Source organism: Gymnogyps californianus, chromosome 4, assembly GCF_018139145.2.
Source record: "Gymnogyps californianus isolate 813 chromosome 4, ASM1813914v2, whole genome shotgun sequence".
Lineage (NCBI taxonomy): Eukaryota > Metazoa > Chordata > Aves > Accipitriformes > Cathartidae > Gymnogyps > Gymnogyps californianus.
In genome coordinates, this window is record NC_059474.1 from 9,736,438 (window position 1) to 9,751,370 (window position 14,933).

The 14,933-nt window shown below is 49.2% G+C and overlaps 1 protein-coding gene across 3 annotated transcripts in view; it reads right to left on the bottom strand.

The window, feature by feature from the left end:
- The window catches only part of MXD4 (MAX dimerization protein 4), a 39,468-nt gene extending 30,721 nt beyond the window's left edge, over window positions 1-8,747 (bottom strand). Inside the window, exons 1-2 of one of the 3 annotated variants that reach the window (XM_050896666.1) lie at window positions 8,650-8,747; window positions 7,932-8,028 (exon numbers count right to left, since the gene is read on the bottom strand). In XM_050896666.1, the coding sequence (XP_050752623.1) occupies window positions 7,932-8,028; window positions 8,650-8,713 (161 nt within the window). In that variant the 5' untranslated portion in view covers window positions 8,714-8,747. Of the gene's footprint in view, window positions 1-7,931; window positions 8,101-8,649 lie in introns of all 3 variants that reach the window. The other 2 variants (XM_050896665.1, XM_050896664.1) reach the window with 2 other exon arrangements.
- Window positions 8,748-14,933: the final 6,186 nt, after the last annotated feature.

The following is a 14,933-nucleotide window of genomic DNA, read 5'->3' on the forward strand; positions in this document are numbered from 1 at the left end:
TGATTTACTGCCTTTGCCATTTGACCATAATAAGGGGATATTGTTTTTATTTTCTACTCCTACACACACAGAAAGAGATCAAACTTTTTCTCCACAAACATTTCTCCACACCAACGTTCCCGAAAAGTGACAAATACTATGCCAAATCTGCCAACATTTACAAAAACACACAGAAAATACAAGTTCAGGAGGGAACCATTCTCCCCAAACACCCCCAACAGGCCTGTCAAAGGCACAGAGACACTGTTCGCACGGTACTCTGGAAGAGAGAGGAAATACAGGCTGGTCTAGATTCAACCCTATGGCATGACCTCCCTGACATTTCTGGCAATTATACACAAAGATGAACACAATCACTGGAACTAGCGAATTCCAAGCTGCCTGCTGTAGCGGAGCTCAAACCCAGCTCCGGTGAGCATGCATGGTGACTGCTGCACCAGGAGGAGAACCACTGGCCAAGAAATTCAGCCTGCACAGAGTATTTTGCTGGGTTAAGAGAGGATGCAATGAGTAGCGTGAAGTCCTTCTGTGTGCAGCACACCTACAAGGCACCTCTGGTTCATGAAGGGTGATGCTGGCGTTTGCCTGGGATACGTCCTGACAGACCAGCTCTTGGAGGGGCACAGCTGCCTGCCCTGGTTATGCCAGCTACCAAACAGAGCGGCGATGAACATGTGCCTCTGTGCAGAGCTCTTCAGGACACAAAAGCCTAATTGACACCTGCAGTGTACAAACACGGGCACCAGCCACACATTTCAGGAGGTGCGGGGAGGCTGACTAATGCCTCAACTATCAGGCCCTATCCAGGAACCAAAACCGAGAGTTTTGACATTTACCTGACAGTTGCTCCATCTACAGAGCAAGTTAAATACCCTATTACAAGAATGATGGGGCTTTTTTTGTTGGGTTTGTTTTCAGAAGAGATGAACCTCTCTCTAAATATTGTTTATTCTCTCCTTCACTGTCTACAGCACAGTATATTGCAAGAATATCCATCTCCTTCTGCTCTTCATGCAACCTGAAGTGAGGAAAAAAGCCCTAAGAAATGGTCTGCACACAAACCAGTACCCCAAGCACTACCTCTGTTTCAAAATGGAGTCTTTTATTACTTCAGTAAAAGATGTAGGCCAAGACTAAGAAGATATATGGATATATATATTTATATAAAAGAGATAGATGTATGACTGTGGTTTTCAGACAAATGGTCTGTGGAGCCCTTCAAAAGTGGCTGCAAGGGAAGGAAGACTTTTGGTGTTTAGCTTAAGTTCACTATATTGGGTTCTGTATCTCCAGGCAAAACTTGGGGGAGTTGGGGGTAGCAGTGATGAAGGAAAGGTGTCAATAAAAAGGTTCAGATTAAAAAAAAAGGGAAAAAGCCAACAATAAAAAAATCATCAGCAAAATCATAGATTCAGAAGGATGAGATCAGGAACGCTGCTGCTTAGACTACATTGTTGACTTGAGACAGCCCTAATATCCCTTTAGCAAATGCTGAGCAGTTCACTGGCTATGAAGTAGCAGTTAAATTTTCCTTGTGAATAAATTGTCAAAAGAAGATTTGAAAGAAGGGGGAGGAGCCAAGTAAACGCAGATGTTGCTTTGCAAGATGCTGTGCCACTTCCAACAGCACATCCCCAGAGCCATCCCCTTCCACCGTCCTCCCTCCCCTAAACAAGAATTCTAGGTATTGGATTTGAGCATTTGGTTGATGCAACATTCAGCAGACACACCTAAGCAATTAGGAAGGGTGCTAACTGAGATGATAAGACTAACACAGAAAAGACAAGTCCCCCCCAAAGTCCACTTTCTACCAGTTTATGGGTGAGCCAGCAGGAACTGCCCAGGTGTGTACTGGGTTGAGATTTCACTGTATGCACGGTGCGCTGCCTGTTTCATTATTAAGACAACTTCCCCTACTCCTCCATCCATTTGTCCCACCAGACAGTGCATCTTGTCAGCAGGAAACCAGCACAGCTCCTGACAAAAGCAGGGACGTATCAGCAACGCTGCTGAAATTTCTTCCCAATCATAATGGGAGCCAGGTCTAGACCGCGAGTCACCAATACGCTACCAGTTGCCAACGCATTTTAAAGCACTATAGGGAGCAAAGCAGGCTAGTAAATGAAGGGCTTAAAACAGTGGCAAGCACATTACCCGTGCCAGGGCTTTCTGGTGCAGGCAGGACTGGCAGGGTGTTGTACAACCCATGTGCAGAGGACACAACTTCACATAGGGTTGCATGGCACTTGGAGGGCCACATGCGAACTACATTGCCTACATTCCACCTTTTGTCCAGGCCGAAAGAGTAAGAATAAACAGAGCAAGAAGTTTTACAAGGTGCTACACATTAAGTGTGTGCACCCAGTTCCCACTCCCAAGTGTGCTGGTGCGTAAGAGCATGCAGCTCATACACTTGCAGTCCTGTCTGGATGCGACTGCTACGCAGCTTTTCACTGGAACGATCCCGATTTGCTTCCAGGGAATTCCCTGTCCACATATATAACCTGCCATGGGATGCACCTGAAAATATTACAGCCCACCACCCGAATCACCAGACACGAGGAGTGGTGCAATGCTAAACCTGAGCATAAGCACGCGTCCTGCTCGGTATTCACTGCTCTTGGGTTGTTGGTTTTTTTCCATTTGTTTTAAACTGGACACATCGCTTACACCCTGTCAAAGAAACAGCTTGTATGGAATTAATCCACTAGAAATTACTTTTGTATTCTCCTCATAGCAAAATTTAATCGGCCCTGCAGATTCAGCTGGGATCTGGGAACCAGGCATAGTGGCACAGCCTTGATGCAAAGCTCTGGCTCCAGTACCTCATTCAAGTTTGACCTGCCACATGTTTGTGGTGGCGAGGTCCGAACACCCTTCTAATACAGTGGCAATTTGTTTTCCTCAATTGCACGAGCGCTGCAACTCCCAGGCATCGCAGACCTACTGCAGTTCCTCAGGGGTGACAGACCAGTTGGTGAGATCTACTATACTGGGACTAAAATGCATCAGTTTTAAAAACAAGTGCGGTGACATCAATTGCTGTCCCTCTGCCACCAGCTTTAGGAAAGCAAACCCAGAGGGATCTACCAAATTCAGAAAGCCAGGCAAAAAAGCAGAGGAGCTGTGTCTGCACAGTCTGGTTTGCAGTGTTTTATTCTCAGCCTCCCACAAAAAAAAAAAAAAAATTAAGGAAAAATAAAATAAAAATCAGGCTCTGATCCCTAAGCTGCTTTGTGTGGGCACAGAATAACATCTGCACAGAGCAAGGGGCTCGCTCTGTGGGCCACAGGTTGACCCTCACCATGAGCCAACATTAACAGAGGAATTCGGACATTAAGCTCTGTTTTTATTTGAAACGCCAAACGCAGCTTTCATCTTTTTCTAGATATAACCCTTCACCAGAACACAGCACAAAGTACAAGTCTATTTATATAACACAAGAGCAAAAATATTAATTGATACAGAAGATATATTTATAAACGGGCATTTATTTTGCTCCCCTTCCTTCAGTAAACCAGCTCCTGAAATTAACAGGCCAAACACACTGCACCACCGACATCCAATTCCTTTCTCTGCAAGTAAATTTAACTGTGACCTCAGTAGACTGGCATCTAACACTAAGATTTCAGTTTTCCTTTTACCTTATTTCTGACCCTTTCGTGGCAAAGTGGCTGCCTGAGCTCCCCCGTGCACGGGCAGACACGCACCTCACACCCACACACAGCTCAAACCACCCCACACCTGGTGAGTGTCATTACAGCCAGGGCAGAAGCCCAGTCACCTGCAGGCTAGCGTGGCTTTCTGTCAAAGTGCCTTGCCTCGTGAGCAAACGTCACCAAATTTCAGATTTGCGTTGTATTCCTTCTCGGCACATCGCACACGTGTTACCTATCCATTTCCTTGGATCAAACGGCAAGCTTGGGGAGACTTTTGAGTATTTGTTATTAACATTTCCAAGGCACAACTGCACTAAATCCAGCTGTTTGTTTTATGCCTTTTCTTTAATTCCAACTACATATTAACAAAAATTATTAGACTGCATAGCACTGCTTTAGGAACTACAGCCACTGCTCTGTGAAGAAGAGACATTTATTATACTGTGGTCAAGTACCTGACGAGTATTAATGTAACAAGAAGATGTGATCTAGGTTTACCTCCCCCCAAAAGACAGTCTTGTGCCTTTCTCCAATCTCCTGTGCTCTTTGCAAAACAAGAATCCAGTTTCATTTGCCAGAGGATTTTGGTCAAAACTGCTGGAGGGGAACAAGTCTCAATCTCAGCTGTGGACATGGTACAAACAGCAAACCGGAAAGAGAGAGAAAACAAAGCAGTTTGGTTTGTGTGACATGGGAAAGGGCACATCATAGGAAACTGAGTGAGAAGAAAACACATAAAATCAAGTAAATTAAATGTAGAAGTGAAAAAGAAATGGCTAAAAATTGTGTCCGATTGCTACCAATAACCCCGAGAATATTGTTTAGCAACAAACTGCTAACGACCACTTCCAATTTTGATCCAAAGCTATCAGTGGACAAAGCAAAAATGTTAAATTCCTACAGCGGACAGAAGGCTTATAGATTTCAGTTAATTAAATGCAATTCTGCTGGTATTTTTCCCTGCATGAATCCAAACCTGTCAAAATTACTTCCCACTTATCTGCAGTTGAGAGGCCGGCAAGCTTTTAGCCCAGACCTGAGCATCCTGTCCAAAGGGTGGGCAGCTTTCCTCCCCCTTCTTCTCCTGCGGGTCTGGGCCTCACCAGCCTTCAACGAGAGGATGGAGGTCTCAAGATATTTCTTACATGAACATCACCACCACCTCGGCAGAGGAAGGAGGCATCCATCAGTGCCCTCGCTGAACAACAGGGCAGCTGTAATCCATCCCTGCCCGGTCCCCCAGCCCGCAGTGGCCGGTCAGCGCACCTGTACTACACGGGGTACGCTCTTCCCCTCCTACAGGCAGGCAACATGGGGGAGAAAATACAGAACAAAGAAGGGTACAGCGCACCAGGCTTCCTCACATCTGACAGTTTTTCTCCTCCTCCCCTCTTTTCTGATTTTCCAAGAATGAGGAGGAAGATGTTTTTCATGCTTTTATATATGTATAGCTCATAAAGCACGAAAAAAAAATATCTCTCTCTCACTTTTTAATCTGATCAGATGCTGCAAGCAGCAGGATACAAAAATAGATAATGAAAACAACAACAAAGCCCCTGCAGTTCTGAAATGTGCAGTTATCTGCTCCTTTCCTACTCCTCCAACCTTAAGTATATATTTTTATATGTAAGAAAAACAACGCAATAATATGGCATAAATTTCAGACATGTACACAATCACGCCTGCCTGCATCTGACACTCCAAACCCAGGACGTGTGGAAAATGGTTAAAGTGGAACAATATGGAAAAACACTTTGTCCGGTGGTTCACATCACCCACGACCACTCCAGATCCTCTGAACTTTGGCCAGTCGTCTCCCTCTGTTAATCTTTGAGTTGTTTAGGAAGATTTAATTGTATTATCAAAAATTCAGACTCTAGCCTGGAGCTTGGACCCTATAGCCTATAAGCTCCAAATAATAATAAAACAGCGATGCTAGTGTACCTCATGCATTTTAGATTGGATGTTCAAACGTAAGGATAATTTCTCCCCCTCAAATCGAAGCTCACAGGCAGACTTGAGCAGCGATTGCTAGCTGTGGGTACAGAGTCGGTAGGTACAACGCAGAGGTGCCCACAGGGCCCTGCTACTGCACCTCCATCCCTGAAATAGCAGGGTGCTGCATTAAAGCAATGCGCCTCTGTTTCCCACACAGGCAAGCAAGCCCAGTGTCCGTGCTGAACCAGGCAAACCACCGTCCTGGTGGTGGCCACCCTTGAAACCATTTCTCGACAAGCATTATCCTGTCCCGTAACACAAACGACTCATCCCTAATCTAATCACTGCAGCTAGAAGAAAAGAAAGTGTAAGTAAACATATACGTTGCATACCGCAGGATGGCATTTTTGAAGGTTGCCACTGCTATGGGATGAGAATCAGAGCAAAAGACTGAACAGGTAAATATAAATCTACAGGCAGAAGAAAAGCAGGAAGGTAACTGCAAGCAGACGTGTATGCCTCAGCTTTAATAATGCTAGCAAATCTGTAACCAGAAATCTTTTAATTCTGCTGTATTTGATAGATTACAAATCCTCTCCTAAAAACTCCTGAAAGCAGCTTACAGTTCAGACAAATAACTATTTTGCAGCGGTTGACAAGAGACCTAAGCACGGAAACGATGGAATAATAGCTCTGTAAGTAACACAGATTTCTTGAATGCAAGAGACAGAAAAGAAGAAATCCGTACAATTCAAGGAGCAGTTTACAGCTGGAAATCCTGTGAGACCCGTTTTGGTTAACTGAATTTTTTGTAAAGGCAGCGAGCATACTTTATAAGAAAATAATTAAAAATCTTCAGGAGCAAAGTGTCTCAGGAAACAAGACACGCCTCCCACTCCTGATGACTTTCTTTTTTGAAATGAACTGACGTCTTCTCTATGCTCCAAGATGAGACAAAGAATTCAACTAAAACCAAAAAAAGGTAGGAGTACTGCAATTAATACCCCCCAAAATGGTGGCCTTGCTCGGAGCAAGGGCGTAGGGGAACAATTCGCTCCCCCTCAGTTATCTTCAAGACACATTGCTCCACCGCAGTAGGCACGAGCAGGGCGCTCACCAGCTCGTGTTTTTCTCAAGGAGGGAGCTCGTCAGCTTTTGATTTCAGTTTGCACCTCCAGTGCCCCAGGAGCAGCAGCTGGCCCTCTGCCCCACACCTCCCCAGTGCCAGCAGACCCAGCTGCCCGCTGCCGTGCGGGATGCCCGCTGGAGGAGCGAGAGCAGAGCGGGCCTGCCAAGACTCACTGCTCGTTTGGAAAACAAGTCACGTGCAAACCGAGTTCATTTTAGGCTATTCTACAGGAGCCACCATCCAGCACGACCGTGCAGAGCGGAGCCTGTGCTGGGGAGAGCATCGCCGCTCCGGGGCGAAGCAGGCCCAGCTGGGCACGGTCCTCGGTCCTCTCCAGAGCAGCCCTGGAAGAGCAAAGCAGAGCAGGCACAGCACAGGACTGGAGGAGCTCCCAGGCAGGGGCCGGCACTGTCCCTGTAAGACAGCCTCCTGCACGTACACAGCCGCTGCCTGAGCAGCAAACAAAGCTGCAGAGAGCCTGCGCACAGCAGCCCTCCACTCATGCCATCACAGCACAGGTAGCGGCTGCGGGAAAAACAACAAAACCACCACTACCATGACAAAAAGGCAGACGATAATCATGATAAATAACAACAGAGTCATGCACTTTGATGGACCTGCATGCGGCGGGCGGGCTGGCGACCCGGCAGTGCAGCAGAAGCCCCAGAGAGGTCAAGTTCACTCCAGCACCTTCTCGCTTAATACCTACAGGAGAAGTTCAAGTGCGCTGGTGGGTCTCCCCCCGCCGCCCCGCACGCTTCCCCTCCGAGAGCCCGGTGCCGCGCTGCAACCGGAGGCTGCATCTGCTCTGGCTGCGATGGGGGAGGCGGCCGGATCGCTGCCTGTGGTTTATAAATAAATGCCGGGGGGGAAATTAGTGCCATGCAAAGAGAAGTCTGGGTGGCGATTATGGTGTTAAGATCTGCAGTAAAAGCTGCTGTCGGTGAGCGCGGAGCAGAAGGAGCAATGAGGGCGGATGGTTTAGAAGTGCAGTGAGTACTAAGGAGATGGTGTACGCGTGGCAGTGTTTATATGAGAGATCAAAACAGAGCCAAGCCCATCCAGGGAAAAAATGGCGACTACCGGGATGGGGGAAACTAAGACACTGGATTAGTTATTATTTTTAATAAATGTATGCACTGCACATAAGCTAGACACATTGGAAAAGCTGCCGATTCATTCTGAAAAAGCGGTGCGTCTATTACCTGTTATTCTGGGATTTTCTGGCCATGGTGCCTGCCTTTGTTTTCTTTCTGGAATAGTCACTATCGAAGGGTAACACTGATGCATAGCCATGTTCTGCTTCTAGGGACAAAGTCAGCATTAGTGGCAATATATTTTTTCCATGCATTTTTTTCCTCCTTTGCAGGAACGCTAGGGTAAAGAACAGAATTTTTTTCCGGTTGATTTGTTTGGATTTTATTCTGGCATCTCTTAAAGAAGCGAGACAAAAAATATAACAACTAGGTAAACCAAAAAAAAAAAAAAAAGGAAAAAAGTGCCGAAATTAGGAGGATTATTTGAGTGCACATTAAAAACGAGGCGGATCATGCAAACCCTTGTCACGCTGCGCTGAGGGGGGGGAGGGGAGCACTGCCATACAATTAACGACTGCCACACACAGAGAAGTGTGAGGTATCCTGAGCGCTGCAACACACACACCATCCCCATCCAGAGCTTGACAAAAAAATAACCGATTTTTTTTTTTTCTTTTAAAAAAAGGGAAGAGAAGAGCACTGTTCCTCCCCCAGCGCGGTGCCTCTGGCGAAGCCCGGGTCAATCCCGCGGCGCCCGGGCAGGTGAGGGCGCGGGGCTGGTCCCCCGGCCCGGGCCGCCCGCCGCCGCCGCCGCCACACAACAAAGGCCGAGAGCGGCTGGGAGCGCCTGCGGGTGACTGACTGACTGCCCGCCTGCGCCCAGTACCTCGGTCTCTTCTCTCCAAGTACTCGGCCGCTTCCAGGAGAATTAACAGAGAGTTCAATTCCATGGCTGCCTGTGCCGAGCCGAGCCGAGCTGAGCTGAGCTGAGCTGAGCTGAGCCGAGCTGAGCCGAGCCCCGAGCCCCGCGTCGCCCCGCGTCGCGCACCGCGCCGAGTTCACGCGCGGGGGACTTCCAAGCCCCCGGTTATAAGGCACCTCTCTCAACCTACATTTGACACACAGGCGACGGGCAGCCCGCGCCGCCAATAAGAAATCGCGATTCGGCGCGGGGGCGGGACGCAGGGCGGCAGCCGGGCCAACCGGCAGCCAGAGCACCCCCCCCTTTTCCTCTGGCTGGGGCAGGGAATGTTGACAGATCCCCATCTCCTCCGCCGATTGGCTGGCCACTATAGTAACAATTTAGAAGCCGAAGCTTAGCAACAGCACGTGGTGGCCCGGCCCCCGCGCTCGCTGAGTGGCCGGCTTCTTGCATGTTAAGCAGGTAGCGGCCGCCGATTGGTGCGCGGGGCGCCATGCAAATGAGGGCGGGGAAAAGGCCAATGGGGTAGGAGGCGCGTGCCGTGCGGCAGGAGGCAGGGAGGCAGGAAGGGGGGAGCCAATGGGCGGGCGGAGGCGCGGCGTTGCTGTGAGGAAGAGGCAAGCAGAGGGGCGGGCCGGCCCGAGGCTCCGCCCCCGCTCTCACACGCCGCCGTGCGCGACACGCTCGCTGGGCTGAGGAGCGGAGCGGCTGCCGCCGGCGCGGTCTACGTTAACGGCAAACGTACCGCCAGGAACGCGGGCTCGCTGAACTGGGGAAAAACGAAGGGAAAAAAACAAGGGAAAAAGGAAAACGGCGGGGGCGGCGGGTGGAGGAGCCCGGGCGCCCCCGCACGCCGCCGCCCCAGGCGACAGGGCCGGCGCCAGGGCTGGGGAGCGCCGAGTTCTGTGGAGGAAACCCGCTGCCGCTATAGCCGCGCCTGCTCGGCACGGCTGCAGCCGCCCGCCCAGGGCTCTGCTGGGCCCCTGCCCGGCCTGGCGTGCCCCCGGGCGCAGGGTACTGCCCCCGCCCCGCTCCCCCCCCCATTAGCGGCCCGGGTCAGACCTCCACCCCCGCGGCCTTCCCCCGCTGGGCACGGGCGCTCGCAGCGGCTCCCTCCCGGGGCTGCCCGCCCCCGCGCCAGCGCTTTGCCAACGCTCCCCGGCCCGCGGCGGTCAAGCGGGCGGTGCTGAGGGAAGGTCGAAGCCCCGCCCCTCCCGGGTGGGCTGCGCATGCGCGCGGCCGCGGGGGCGCCTGGGCCGGCCCGGGGTGGGCGAGGGGGCGCGGAGCCGCTTGACCGGAGGCGCAGGCCGGGGCGGGGAGGCTCTGTGCGGCCGCAGCGCCGCCCTCTCGCTGATGGGGGCCGCGATGCCGCGGCGGTAAGCGACCTTGAGCCATGCCAGCCGCTGGGCCTGCGCCGCAGCGCCTGTTGTCCCTTCGGCGTCGGGCAGTTTTCACACGAAAATGACTATTTTTCACTGTAAATAGGGGCGCGCTGCTCGCTCCAGGCCATGGGGATGGAAGCGGGGCTCGGGGTCCCTGGTAGCCCCGGAGACTCCTGCAAGGAGGGCAAGGGAAGCAGGGCAGCAGGCCGTGAGGAGACGACGCTTCGTGACAGGGTCCAGGGAGCTTAGCAGGCGTCGAGGGCAAAAAACCCACCTCCTCCCCAGGCGTCAGGAAATGGAGGGCCCCTGGGCATCACCAGGCCATTGGGTTGGGCCCTTGTGCATCTTACAGCAAGAAAGCGGCTCTTGGTGTGCCTACTGTGGGATTTCTCACCACCACCGTTGCAGAAGGAGTTCCCTAAAGCTAGCTGACACTTCAAGCAGATTTCACTTCTGTTTCTCCTTACCATCAGGGCTGTAAGTCAGAAGAATGTTGGCACATGACTACAACCGAAGGAAAAGCCTCCTGCTCTCGTAGTGGAAAGTATGGCAAGAAATGAATTGGAATGAAAAAGATGATACCAATGGGATGCCAGAGATGCTGTAAAAATGTGTCTGGCACGTCTATCCATGACCCCTTACAGTGCGCAGGCAAGAGGGGAAGACAGCAGTACTGTAAAAACATGCACAGAGATTTAAAAGAATTACTGAACACTACACAATAGTCTAACCTGCTGAAAAAAGAAACAGTGGAAAGCTCTCAGAAATGCAGTCAGAGTTACTGCCAGCTTTCCAACCCTTGCCAGCGTATTCAGCTGCCTTTCGTCATCTGGATACACAGAAGCCATCTACCAGAATAGCCTGGCTCCTGGCGTACAGGCTGAACAGGAAGGAACTCAGCACCTTTCCTGTCCACACCATCCTATTTGCGCTGCTAACTTTGCATCCTTATCTCAGATAGCTGCTGCACAGCTGTTGCCTAAAACTGGTTGGTTTTAACACAAGCAAGTAGTTTTAAAATAGGCACATTTTAGGCTGTGCTGTGATCACACATTGATACATCTTCAGGCCAAAAGTGCTGAAGCCTGTAATCAGTCTTCCTGCAGAATAGCACTTACTCACACAAGTGGTCCCATTGATTTTAATTGAAGTATTTGAGTAAGAGCTATTCAGCATATAGGAGGGTTGCAGAATATTGTCCTGTGTGTTTATTCCTTGGCAAAAGATGTCAGCTACAGTTTCCTTTTAAGAGGATAATACCGATTCAGATTAAAATAAGGATTATGCTTTACTCTTTTTACAGGATTGTGGTAAAACTACATATACATTACACCTGATAATTTATTAGTCTGTATCTTGTTGCCTCACATACGCAAGTGTAATGTGGCTCTTGAACATTGGTGAAACACAGATCACACTTTACTGCCATTTGGTCCAGGCATCAGGGATAAGACAAAATACAAAGCTGTGAAGAAAGCAGCATTGTGATTGTAATTTAAGAGAATTTTATATCTGCTTGGAAAAAGTCTGACTCCATGAATTACAAGGCAGAAGAGAATTTGGTGCATAGATTGCAACAGTAAAAAAATTGCTGTAACGTTTTCCACTTGCTGCTTGAACTGTTGAAATTCTGCTGCATGTGGGTGAGACGGTACAGTTTTCACTGTAAGCCCATTGAAATTTATGGCAGTTTTGCTGTTGACTTAACTGGAAGTAGGTTTAGACACTATGTGACATTGCTTTCTGTTATGAAATAGCATGAAACCATATATGCATAGGTCTGTGTTGTCCACACAGGAAAGAAAGTTCCCTTTGCCTGACCACGTGTGTAGGTCATGTAGTAAAGAGAATGCAAAGATGGACAGATAAGGCACTGTTGTTCTCTACTGTAGCCACAGCGATCTAGCAGTACCTCAGATTTTCAGAGCACCTATATTTCTTTGTACATGTGTCTAAATTTTTCTTAAACTGTTTTGTACATGCGCTGTGGAATCAGTCATATGTCCAGAAAGGAAGATAAACATGCTAGGTATATAAATGCACCTGGGTGAAAGTGGGATACGCTTGGATGAAAGGCCAGGATTCAGGGGTGGATTTACTGAGGCTCTGAAGGCCTGAAGCTTCTCCCGCTCCTGCCCACCATACTATGAACACACACCATTTGCTTCTAGAAACACAGGAGTCCAAACAAGCATAGCACTGCACAGGGGCAGTGCTTCAGGAGGGTGCATAGCCCCTGCTGCGCACCCCAACAAGCACTGCCTTCGCCGGACACTCCTCGGCGCTCAGTCCGATCCGACTGCTGGGTCTCGCTCCCCGACGGCTTCAGCCCTCGCCCTCCCCTGCACCCCCTGGGACCCAAGCCCAGCAACCTAACCTCACCTGGGGTACAAACCATCAGACTCAACGTGATTTCACTTTATGCTTTTAAATGTGGACAGAAGTATTTTGAAGACAATTGTTTTAAGGTGATCGAGCATAATTTCACATTGATATTGGCACTTTCCAGGGCCCTGTGCTTCCATACTTCCCTGCACGGAAGGGGTGCTTTGGGAAGAGAGGGGCTGCTGAAGCCAGCTGGACTATGTGCGTGAGTAAGGGCTGTGCAGTGCTGTTAAGGACTGCCAAACAGGGACCAGTGCAGTCACAAAAGCCAGCTGATTTCTGTTCATGGTGGCTCTCGGCTTCAGGAGTCATAAACTATATTAGTCTGCTTGAACTATAAGTGTGTGTATAACCACACATACACCCCCACACCCCCACGCAGAGCCCCTGCTGATGGAATTCGGACTAAACCCACGTGCATTTAGGAAGGACATTGTATGGGTTGGCTCATACCAAACAAGGGCTGACACACATTTACCTGTAGTTGCATCGAAGGAGCTTTCTGTACAGCGTGCCACAACGTGTTAGAGAGTGCCAAGTAGTTTTACCAAGACTATTTCTTCTAGAGTGAATTCAACTGAGTCCTTCTCAGGAGGCACCATAAAAACTTCTAAAATATCTAGAATGAATCGTTCTGGATCTGTTTTTATTTGCGCCAGTGAACCAGGACTAGCTTTGGTGGTGTCAGCGTGGGTGCAGAGGTGTAAAATCGGTGTGAAAGAAGATCAACCGAATTACTTCAGGAGCTGAAGGACAGGCTCGAAGATATACATGTGCTCAAAGGCTTTGCAGATTTGCGTCTCTAAATAGCTTTTTTCCATTTCTATGAGCAAGCAGCAGGAACAGCTGAGTGCTAAAGAAACAGCTGGCCTTCAGTGATAAGGGGTAGCTGTCACTTCATGGTGAAGTTTGAAAAACTTTAGAAGCAGAAGGCACAGCCATCAGCAGCCACACCCCAAAACCTGAACTGTTTGCCATTTCTTCACTGCCTGCACTACCATTGAAGTGGTAGTATTTACATTTTTAAATGTTACAACGCCTTTCTTTTCCAAAATCCATCCTGTGGCGTGACGTGGCATGTGAGATCAGTGACATCAGAACTGCTGACTGCCCTGAGCTGTGATGAGGGCAGAGCTCTGAAGTTGAGGATCTGTAATTCAAGCAACTTCATTCACTATTCCCCACATACAGCCTTCAAGAAATCATTAGGCCTTCCATGCTTTTCAGATTTGGCTCATTGCAGCTACTGCATGTTTCTTTCTTCCATCTTTTCAAATTCCTTACTATGTCTTATCCCTATGTCCGGAAATAACCTCCTTCACTGTGCCTTGGAGTCCATCCCCCTGTTTCCTTGGGTGTTGCAAGGCTTAGGTAATTAGCAAAGAGTCAGTTGTCTTCCCACACAGGAGAGGATCTGCACTCAGAGCTGGCACTGACAAGTTTCAGCTCCCTGTCTCAGCATCTCAAATCCCATTTAATTTCTCATCTCACCTGTGATTCAGATCATTAACTCTGTTTCCTAGATGCAGAAACCAAAACACCTGAAAGTTGAATAGAAAGAAGTTTCAGAAGTAACAATATTGTCAGTGCCCAAACCCAATTTGAGACACCCTGATTATATCTGCTGTGCCAAATAAAGCAGGGCCAAAGACTGTTCTCCATCCCTGATATCAAATGGCAGATGTCACTGCAGCCGCTTGGCCCTGCATCTCCTCTAGGCTGCTACAGGTGCACATGTGGCTTTTAGTCATCACTTTATTTTATGTGTGGCTTGCTTTTAGCTTGGGGTGGTTTTTTTAAGTTCAAAGTGCCTGAAGATGTGTGGCAGCCCGTCAAGAGAGTTGCTTTCAGAGCTTAAAGCTGAGGTTATGTGACATGAAGGTTATGTGGGGTATTGGGTTTAATGAGTTGCTGCTACAATGTTGAGGGACTGTGTAGAGTGGAGGAGTCATGTCTGTGCAGTCACATCCGATGTGCCTTCTGGGTTGGTCCTCAACCTGTCGTACCCCTTGAACTGTTACCCAGGTGGTGGCTTGGAGAGTAGCTTGGTGTGCTGGTTTGGGCTGGGGTAGAGTTAATGTTCTTCATAGTAGCTAGTATGGGGCTATGTTTTGGATTTGTGCTGGAAACAGTGTTGATAACGCAGGGATGTTTTAGTTACTGCTGAGCAGTGCTTACACAGAGTCAAGGCCTTTTCTGCTTCTCTCACCACCCCACCAGCGAGGAGGCTGGGGGTGCACAAGAAGCTGGGAGGCGACACAGCTGGGACAGCTGACCCCAACTGACCAAAGGGATATTCCATACCATATGATGTCATGCTCAGTGTATAAAGCTGGGGGAAGAAGAAGAAAGTGGGGGACATTTGGAGTGAAGGTGTTTGTCTTCCCAAGTAACCATTAACGCATGATGGAGCCCTGCTTTCCTGGAGATGGCTGAACACCTGCCTGCCAATGGGAAGTGGTGAATGAATTCCTTGGTTTG